Raw genomic sequence first — 9,431 nt, 5'->3', positions numbered from 1 at the left:
GCATCTGTACTGTTATAATAAGCACTATTAAGCATTACTTTATAGCAGATACTGCGCTAAGTGATTACACAATGTCATCTTGTTTAATCCTTACAACAGTTCATAAAGATGGCCATTATTATCACTACTGTATGGAGAAACAGCTCCCAAGAAATTAGCAAACCAGAGGTCACTCAAGTTTTAGGTAGTGATTTGATTCCATCACCACCTCAGATAGGTTTCATTCCAAAGTCTACATTTTTAACCACTGGCTAACTACTCTCATCTCCAAATGAGAATTTTCTCCACCCTGTGTTCTCAGAGGAGCTAAAATAGGGATAGGCAGTAATTCCTGGAAATTGACACCACAAAATTAAAGTCTTAACCATTAATTGGTCATTTAAAAAATTACTTAAAGGGTACCTGAAAAAGTTTTTGTATACTCTTAAAACATACCTTCCAAGATGAAGGGGAATTTTTTGCTCATTGTTTGCCTGAAATCTGATGGAGAAAAAGTGTTAAAATTAAATATTAAAGCATAGAGTCCATAATTAGTGCTAGCTTTAGGGTTTATGAGACAAGAATCTGTGTTAAGGTCCTTCTGGCAATCAGGAACTATATCTTTTGGACGGGGTGTAAGTTGTACTTGCCTTACATGTTGCCTCCCATAGTTCCTTTTGGAGTTTTTCAAATTTGGCTTGTATACATGATGTAATTTATTTAGAAAAGGGACAAAAAGCAACTTTTCAGTGTTAATGTGTAGCTATGATGTTTGAGATAAAAAACTGAGTAGACGTATTTCTAATTCCATAGTAAGGCAAAATGGAATCCATAAAAACAATTCATTGTTCGATGGATTCTATTTTACCCTCTTAATATAATTAGAAACTTTAATTTGCTCTTAAATTCCATGTCGATGTTTTCTTTTACACCCTTACTTGAAAAGTGTAGAGACTTTGTGAGATCGAATAGCATCCAGAACACAGTGTTGCACTAAAATACTTTAAGAGGACACATGATAAGTTTCAAAGATGGCCACCACCCAGGACTACTATTATCTGCTTTAGGAAAAGAAAGCACCACTTAATAATTCAAAAAGTTGAGGACTCTACAATTTCCCCCCACAAAATGTCAAGCACTTTCAGTGATAGCCGGTGGCATGGGAAAGGTTTTTAGTGTCCAATATTGACACACAGGAAGAACTCAGATATGATAGCCTTTGAGAGTGGTTATTTGATGATTCAGCTATGCCACCACTACTCTACCAGACGATGAGGTATAATTGGCAGGCTGAATTTCTTCCACCCATGTTCCCAAACTAAGCCAGACCAAAAATACTTGCTCTATGCCCCTGACTAGTAAAATCCATAGAAGTGTGAAACATTCTCTTTCATCTACAAACAACATTTAGGAAGAAGAGTCATTAGGTCCATAATTAACATCAAGTTTTCCTCTTATACCCAAAAAAATGCCCAATACCTGGAAGAAGCAATTTCTCTAAAACTGTTTAGCACCTAAATGCATTAACAGACTGTACACCCCTCTAGAAAACATTAACTTCTGAATTAGAATTACCTTGACTTGTGTTCATCTTATTAAACAAAAAATATGCTCCAAAAACGCCCACGAGTTCAACTACTAAAACTCCTTTAAAGATCTTCTTTGCCAGTGGTTCCATAGTGCGGGCCATCCTAAGTTTAACAATAACAACATGTAAACCTGAGTGAACACATAACAAACTTAATACCACTTCCATAAAAATAATTCATTCCCAGTTTGAATGATGTATACTGTATACTTATTTGTATTAGATGTCCCACATTCCTAGTTTTCAATCTCCACCCCTAAGGGGCACAATGAACCAAAGATACCATTGGATAAAGCACGGGCAGGAGATAAAACTGAAAAAAGCACTGTAAAAAGAACTAACAATTTATGGAACTAAGATTTTTAATTACCTAAGAATATAGAATGTTGAGAGAGAGGGTAAATCCTTTCTTTTTAACCAAAAAAATATTAAGATGATCTAAATGGGCAGCATATGTGAAAGCCCTTTGTAAGTGCCCTACAAAAGTAAGGCTATTCTGTAAGTGGTTGTACATGTTTCATAGCTGGAGGTTTTCATTTATTTATACAGCATATAGTGAACTAGGTGCCACAGCCCAAGCATTTCAAAGTTGAGCAACAAATCAACTTGTTCTGGGGAGGTGCTATTCTAACAGTACTTTCAAACTAAGTACATCACCCACAAGGCTTCTTAAAAATGCACATTCCTGGGCCTCACCCTGCAGTTCCTGAGTTCCCAGCTTTCTGATTCAGCAAGTTGAGGGTTAGCATCCCAGTAAGGTGCCCCATTTGCACGCAACTCCAATGACTTGTATACAAGAGGCCCCTGTACCACATTAGGAAAACTGATCACCACCATCCAGTAAGTGGCAACCTAGACTTCAGATCTTGATTCGCTCCAATTAAAATAAAAGCCAATCAAAAAGGGTTTGAGTCTTCATTCTCTTTCTCTAATGTAAAAGCTAAACAAGGGAAAGGGGCTATATAAGTCAAGAAAATAACATATGACTCTTACTGAGTATATGAAACATAAACTCAAGTTATTACTCTGCCTCCCTAGAACCCCAACAACAGGAGAAACCAGTCGTTTTTAATCTTAGGATTTTGATATCGTCAATGTATGCTGTGTCATACTGTTTGTTCTCTAACATCCGTGCAGAGATGGTAAGCTCTGTGATACTCTACAGTCCCAGCTCTCTGCTCACGGTCATGCGTTTGCACCATTTCCTTTTGACTCCTTTTTATAATGCCTGAGACGGGGTAATTAACTACCCTACTTTGTGGGATTATCCGATTAATCTCTTTACCAGGTGTCCCTTCCCTCCAAAATTCCTTTCCCTCATTTTGATAATATGATCACCCTGGGGACTAAAAGATTAAAACTATTGTTCGTATCTTTAAAAACCGAAGCAGAGGAAGTTAATAAAGAACTTGTATGTAACCAACAGGCAGCTGAGTGGGTGGGAATGGAGAACTGTTTTGTTTACAATGCTGTACCTGACACCAAGTAAGTCATGACTGGTACAGGGACCTCTCGTGGGATAAGTTTTTTTTTTTAATTTTTTTTTCAACGTTTTTTATTTATTTTTGGGGCAGAGAGAGACAGAGCATGAACGGGGGAGGGGCAGAGAGAGAGGGAGACACAGAATCGGAAACAGGCTCCAAGCTCCGAGCCATCAGCCCAGAGCCTGACGCGGGGCTCGAACTCACGGACCGCGAGATCGTGACCTGGCTGAAGTCGGATGCTTAACCGACTGCGCCACCCAGGCGCCCCTCGTGGGATAAGTTTTAATGTTCAACGGGTGAAAAAAATATATATTCTTTTAACTTAAAAATAAAGCCTGACTGCAGCCATAACCACAGTGTAAGGAATCCAAATAAAATCTGGTTTTGTTCTGTTGGGAGGTGAGGTTAAGGGTTCAAAACATAAAGTACAAGTAACACTGTATAATTCAGTGTTTACCTTTTTGAAAAATATATACACACATTTTACATTACAAGTCCCTCGACTTCAGTAAAGGTGTTTATAACGACTGATAAAGCCTAGTTGACAAAGACCACCAAAGGCATACCTGTCCACGACGAAGTTAGGTTACTAACTAGCAGAGGAGGAACAAGATTAGACAAGATTTTGGAGAAGGACAGAACTTAGGCGAAGTTTAAAAGAAAGCAGTCCCCGAATGGGCTCGAAGGAAAGCAGGGCTGTGCGTCATGGGGGTTCACAAAGCACCGGGCTGAGAAGCTGATTCAGGGTGCACAAGCTTAAACGTGCAAATGTTGCGTCTGAAAACGCCTCATCCGTCCACTACAGCTGGAAACCGACACGGCTCAGCATCTGCAGGCAACACGATTTATCACACAGCAAGGTCTCTCACACGCACGCACGCAAGGTTTCTCAGCTACGTCCCTGGGTTTGATTAGCTAAAGCACTTTGTCCAGATTCCCACGGTCAAGAACCAAGGAACCAGCGAGGCCTCCGGGAGCTGCCTCAGGCTGGCTACCCACGATCCTCAGGCCCTCGCGCGGCCCCCAGGCCCCCGGGTCTCCGGTGTATCTCGGCGGCCCCCCCGCGCTCTCCCGCCTGCCCGGGCTCCCCGGACGCTCCCGCCCGGCCCGCAGCCGACTCCCGCGGGCATCATCGCAGGCTGCACTGCCCGCTCACGGGGCCAAGGTCGCCGAGCGACCCGGAAACACTCGGTCCTCTCCCGCGACTCTCCCGCTGAATGGATGGATATAGCGACACCCAACTTTCCTCCGTATGAACCCAGAACTTTAGCGCGCACCCACCCCCCACCTCCTACCCCGCCAAAGAAAACCTGCCCGGCTCAGCGTTCCGAGGATCAAGAGTCAGGACTCTCAACTAGAGTCAGCCCTCGCTCTTACTGAGGCGCTTACTACGGACTGCGCATGCGCGAGTGTTGCCAAAGCCCCGCCCCTCCCGGCGTTGGCCCCGCCCCGCCCCGTGATTACTTTTTATTGCGCTCCTTTAAAAAAAATTTTTGTTTTTTACATTTATTTATTTTTAAGAAACAGAGTGAGACAAAGCGTGAGCGGGGGGGGGGGGCAGAGAGAGAAGGAGACACAGAATCCGAAGCAGATTCCAGGCTCTGAGCAAGCGGTCAGCACAGAGCCTGATGCGGGCCTCAAACACACGAACTGTGAGACTGTGACCTGAGCCCAAGTCGGACGCTCAACCGACTGAGCCACCCAGGCGCCCCTATTGTGCTCCTTTTATTTTTTTAAGTTTTATTTATTTTTAAGTTTTAAGTTTTATTTATTTCAATAATTTCAACACGTGTGGAGCTGGAACTCACGACCCCTAGATCAAGGAACGCATGTTCTTCCGACGGAGCCAGCCAAGTGCCCCGTTGTTGTGCTTTCCTTACAGAAACTAGATCCTGACTGCCGCCTATGTACGTTAATTTATTTAATCCTCAGAAAAACCCTATGTCATACTAGGTGGTATGAGTATCTCATTTTACAGAGAAGGCGGGAGTTTTACCCTGCCCACAAGCAGAGTTAACAAGAGTTAAAATTGGATTTGAACTCGGGACACTGGAAAACCTGTGCTCAATTATTTTTCTACACTCTGCAACTCAAAGTGTGATAGAATCAGCAACCTGGGAGCTTCTTAGAAATGCAGACCTAGGGGGGCACCTGGCTGGCACAGTACGGTAGAGCAAGCAACTCAGAGACATGAGCTTGAGCCCCATGCTGGTCATGGAGGCTACTTAAAAAACAAAACAAAGTTGTAGGAAATGCAGACCTACTGAATCAGAATCTGCATTTTAGCCAGATCCCTAGACAATTCGCTTGTAAATTGAATTTTGAGATGCACTGCCTATACTACCCAAAAGGAAGAGAAGGAGAAGCAGAAGGGGAGAAGGAAGAAGAGGAGAAAAGGAATATAAAGGTCTATTATGGTACTATGTACAAGACGAAGCCTGGGCTAGCCAAAATAGTTACACAGATCTACCTTCATTGAGGTTATAGTCTAGTGGGGGGAAAATACATTCACAAATAGCCAATGAAAAGTACACAGCGATTAGGGTCTTGCTTCTGACTGAGCCAGCCGGGAGCCCCTAGGGTCTTGGTACTAATCTGAAGGACCCCTGAGGTTTTAGAGAAGGGATGAGTTGTCTTTGGCAAGCTAGTTGGAGCTGTCTTTGTCAAAGCCAGGTAAAGGAAGTGCCTCTGAGGAGCTCTTTGTGATGTCCCCAGTTTTCCTGTACAACCCCCACAGTGCCACATACATGGTTCATTTACACAACTAAACCATCATAAGTTGTGAGAAATGTGGATCTGCAAACTACTAATTTAAAGCATGTCATTAGTCAAGATCACTCAGGTCCCTACGGATCCAGATCCCCAACTGCCACAACACGGCTTTAACAGTATCCGCTTAATGTCTGGGCTTTATATAGTCTCTATCTCTTCTATCTGCTCTATAGTAATTATCTCTGGCTTGAGCCCCCATTCTATTAATATTATATACCTGACTTTCTCTCCAGTTTTTCTCCCAAGATCTCTTTTTTTTTTTTTTTTGGTCTTTTTTTTTTTTATTTTGTCAGTTATTGTTTTTGCTGTCATGATCTGTTTTTCTCAAAACTTTTCAGAACTCCACCCCCAGCTATTACCTACTCTGTTAATGTTCTTTTTCCTCCAGCCAAGACATGTGCAGTCTTTAGAGATTCATTTCTATTCAAAGATTCACCCAGGATAAATATTTCCCATTTCAAAAGCAGCCCCAATGACTTCCAGGAATTTGTTTAATATATATTGTATTTAATACACAATATGATATAATATATAATTTATATTTATATTTGTTATATACATACATACATACATAGATATATGAACCAGGGTGACAAAACAAGACGAAAAGGTAAATTGGAATGGTTCAGATTGAGAAAAGAAAAGAAGGGCGCCTGGGCGTCTCAGTTGGTTGAGCATCTGGCCCTTGATTTTGGCTCAGGTCATGATCCTAGGGTTGTGGGATCAAGCCCAGAGTTGGGCTCTGTGCTAAGCATGGAGCCTGCTTAAGATTCTCTCTCTCTCTCTCTCTCTCTCTCTCTCTCTCTCTCTCTCTCTCTCTCAAATTAAAAAAAAAAAAGAAAAGAAAAAACTTGATAACAAAGGCTGAAATAATTGCACAGAGACACAATCACTTCCACTGAGAGTGTATATAAACTAATTAAAGGAGGCTGTCCATTGGAGTGGGAGTTTCCTGGTATTACACAAAACTTATATGGCATCCTCATATTCATTTTTTACACATCCTGGACCCCATCATAGATTTCACAAACATGTTTGCAGGTAAGGACCATTTGCCCACAAGGTTTAGAACAGGAGAAATATAGACTTCAATGGAGACTTGTGTTAAGTTAATACAATCAGTGAATTGGGGTAGAGGGCTGAGGGTATTGGGGGTGGTGGGAAAGACTCTGATGGCAGATTTTCAAAGTGGCACCGATTCCCACCAGTGTCAATTGGAAAGACTCACAAGTAGCAGGTGTAAGTCAGCAGGGATCTCTTCACTAATAAATACGTAGGAGGTTTGCTGACCATTCTCCCATGGTTATCTCAGAGAAAGAGCAGCTACCTAACCTGTCTGGGATCCTCCAAATAAAGCTCTTTCAATTAACTGGCATGAGGTTACAGAGATTAGATGACCCATGGCCACTGGTGCCAAAAGGCACCTACTGGAAAAGAGAGGCCCAGGATCTTGGTGGCAACCCAGCCTTCCCTTAGAAGGGCCACAGAACACAGAACAGCGGGTGACTGAGCCTCTGGTGGCATTGTCCCTGAAACACAGGCAGTGGAGACAGGACCTTGCCAGCTGCCCAGGGCTGGAGTTGAGTGGTTCTTCATTGTCCCCATTCTAGGATGTCAAAGTGTCACCAGATAAACCATCCTGGATCCTGAATGTTTTCAGCATCCACTAACTCATACACATCATCCCTGACTTTCTGGTGTTCAAGTTCTAGAGAGGGAAGCCAATTTTTAATAAACTCCCCCAAATACCAAGAGGCTATGCCCTCTCCATGTAAGATTCCAAAGTAAATTTCAATCCTGTACTACACTAGCAAGTAGGACTTCTCTTGCTAAAGAAGACAAAAAAAGCACAATTTAATCCTGAAGGGGCATCCCACTCCATAAAGGGAGGGATGGCACAGGAGGGGCCGATTTACCTGCCCCTAAAAATCAGCCTGCGGCCAATGGGCACATATGCTTCTTGATCCTCACTTGCTTGCTTTACTAACCAGACTTGAGTTCAATCACCCTAGACATTTTTTGTCACCTGTTTTCTCAATCTCTCTTTCCAGAATTCTGTCTCTCTCTGTCATCTGGCGTAAGTCCATAGCCTAGAGAAAAAAAATAAAAAGAAAAGAAGTTAAGAGGGAACAATGTCTCGGGGCACCTGGGTGGCTCAGTCAGTTAAGTATCCAACTTCCGCTCATGTCATGATCTTATGGTTTGTGAGTTTGAGCCATGTGTCAGGCTCTGTGCTGACAGCTCAGACAGAGCCTGGAGTCTGCTTCAGAGTCTGTGTCTCCCTCCCTCTCTGCCCCTCCCTGCTCACAATCTGTCTCTCTCTCTCTCTCTCTCTCTCTCTCTCTCTCAAAAACAAATAAACATTAAAAAAAAATTTTTTTTAAAAGAGGGAGCAATGTGTGTAATCTCAAGAAAAGGAGCTTTGAACAAACCTTCTGTGCTGCTCCCACCAAGGAGCGTGAACCAAGCCTGGGCAGTGCCGTCTGAGAGGTCCCCCATCACTTATCTCCAGCCTAGGTGGATCCAGGAGCTAAATGGAAGCTGGGGTTGCACAGAACCTGGGGCCTACCCGCACTCAAAAGCACACCAGTGCACACGAGCATATAATCTAGGTTATTTTACAATCATTCATGCTGTTTCCCTGCATCATGCACGTAGACACTTAAGAGTCAAGTGGGGGGGGGGGGCACCTGGCTGGCTCAGTCAATGGAGCATGCGACTCTTGATCTTGGAGTTGTGAGTTCAAGCCCCACATTGGGTGTAGAGAATACTTTAAAAAATAAAATCTTGCAGATAAAACAGAGTCAAGGAGGTAGAACTGTAAGACTGACCATTTGCCCTGAGCCTAGGGAGACTACGAAGAATCAGAGCTCACATTACCAAGTCCAAACAGTCCTCCAAATCCTCCTATAATTACAGGCATTAGTGTCAAAACAGGATCCAGGCATATTGTCTTTTTTTAACATTTTACTCACTAAGAAGCAAGCTAAGGACAACAGCAGTATTTGAATTAATACCTTAAATTCTACCTTCCCCAGGTAAACAAAGACTCTTTATAAGGTAAGGGACAATCCCACTAAGCAGCTTGGCAGGGAGTCCAGTCTTACCTCCCTTTTTGGCGGGGAGGGGGTGGGGAGGGAGATTCTGAAATACACCACCTTCCCACCTACAGTGACTAGTATCCCATTGTTACATAAGGAAATACAAAAATAGTAAGACAGTTGGACATTCCAATTCTACCTTTTTACCAACATTTTAAAAAGACATTATTATAAATAAAGTGAAACCCAGAACCCTATCCAACTGGGAACCCTCTTTGGTCAGCTCTTTTTTCCCTCTGTAAAATGGAGATTGAAAGTTGCTCCCCTATGTGTACTACCTGCCTCAGTAAGATATGTTCTGCTGACTTCTAAAATTTCCTCAATTCGGTGATGGAAAATTGTATGTCTGACTCAATTAAAGAACTATTTGCTAGATAGTTATTATCTATTATCGTCTGGTCGGAGATTCTACTCTTCCTTTCCTTGGGAGGATTGTCCATAATGGTAATATAATCAACCCCTGGGGTAATACTCCCTGATCCTCAGCCTGTTTTTGCACCTGTGGTT

The 9,431-nt window shown here is 42.8% G+C and overlaps 1 protein-coding gene across 12 annotated transcripts in view; it reads right to left on the bottom strand.

Moving 5' to 3' along the window:
• CEBPZOS (CEBPZ opposite strand) overlaps positions 1-9,431 on the bottom strand; it is a 50,654-nt gene that overhangs the window by 15,769 nt on the left and 25,454 nt on the right. For 5 of the 12 annotated variants that reach the window (XR_009248345.1, XR_009248346.1, XR_009248347.1 and 2 more), the window contains exons 1-3: positions 2,264-3,098; positions 1,555-1,670; positions 436-480 (exon numbers count right to left, since the gene is read on the bottom strand). Coding sequence is in view for 8 of the 12 variants with exons in the window: in XM_058683049.1 (XP_058539032.1) it covers positions 436-480; positions 1,555-1,670; positions 2,264-2,382 (280 nt within the window). In the remaining 4 variants the exon portion in view is untranslated. Of the gene's footprint in view, positions 1-435; positions 481-1,554; positions 1,671-2,263; positions 3,099-3,617; positions 3,900-4,346; positions 4,452-7,849; positions 7,914-9,431 lie in introns of those variants that run through there. The other 7 variants (XM_058683053.1, XM_058683051.1, XM_058683052.1 and 4 more) reach the window with 6 other exon arrangements.

The sequence above is a fragment of the Neofelis nebulosa genome, chromosome 9 (genome assembly GCF_028018385.1).
Source record: "Neofelis nebulosa isolate mNeoNeb1 chromosome 9, mNeoNeb1.pri, whole genome shotgun sequence".
NCBI lineage: Eukaryota > Metazoa > Chordata > Mammalia > Carnivora > Felidae > Neofelis > Neofelis nebulosa.
This window is presented reverse-complemented; position numbering and strand designations above follow the sequence as displayed.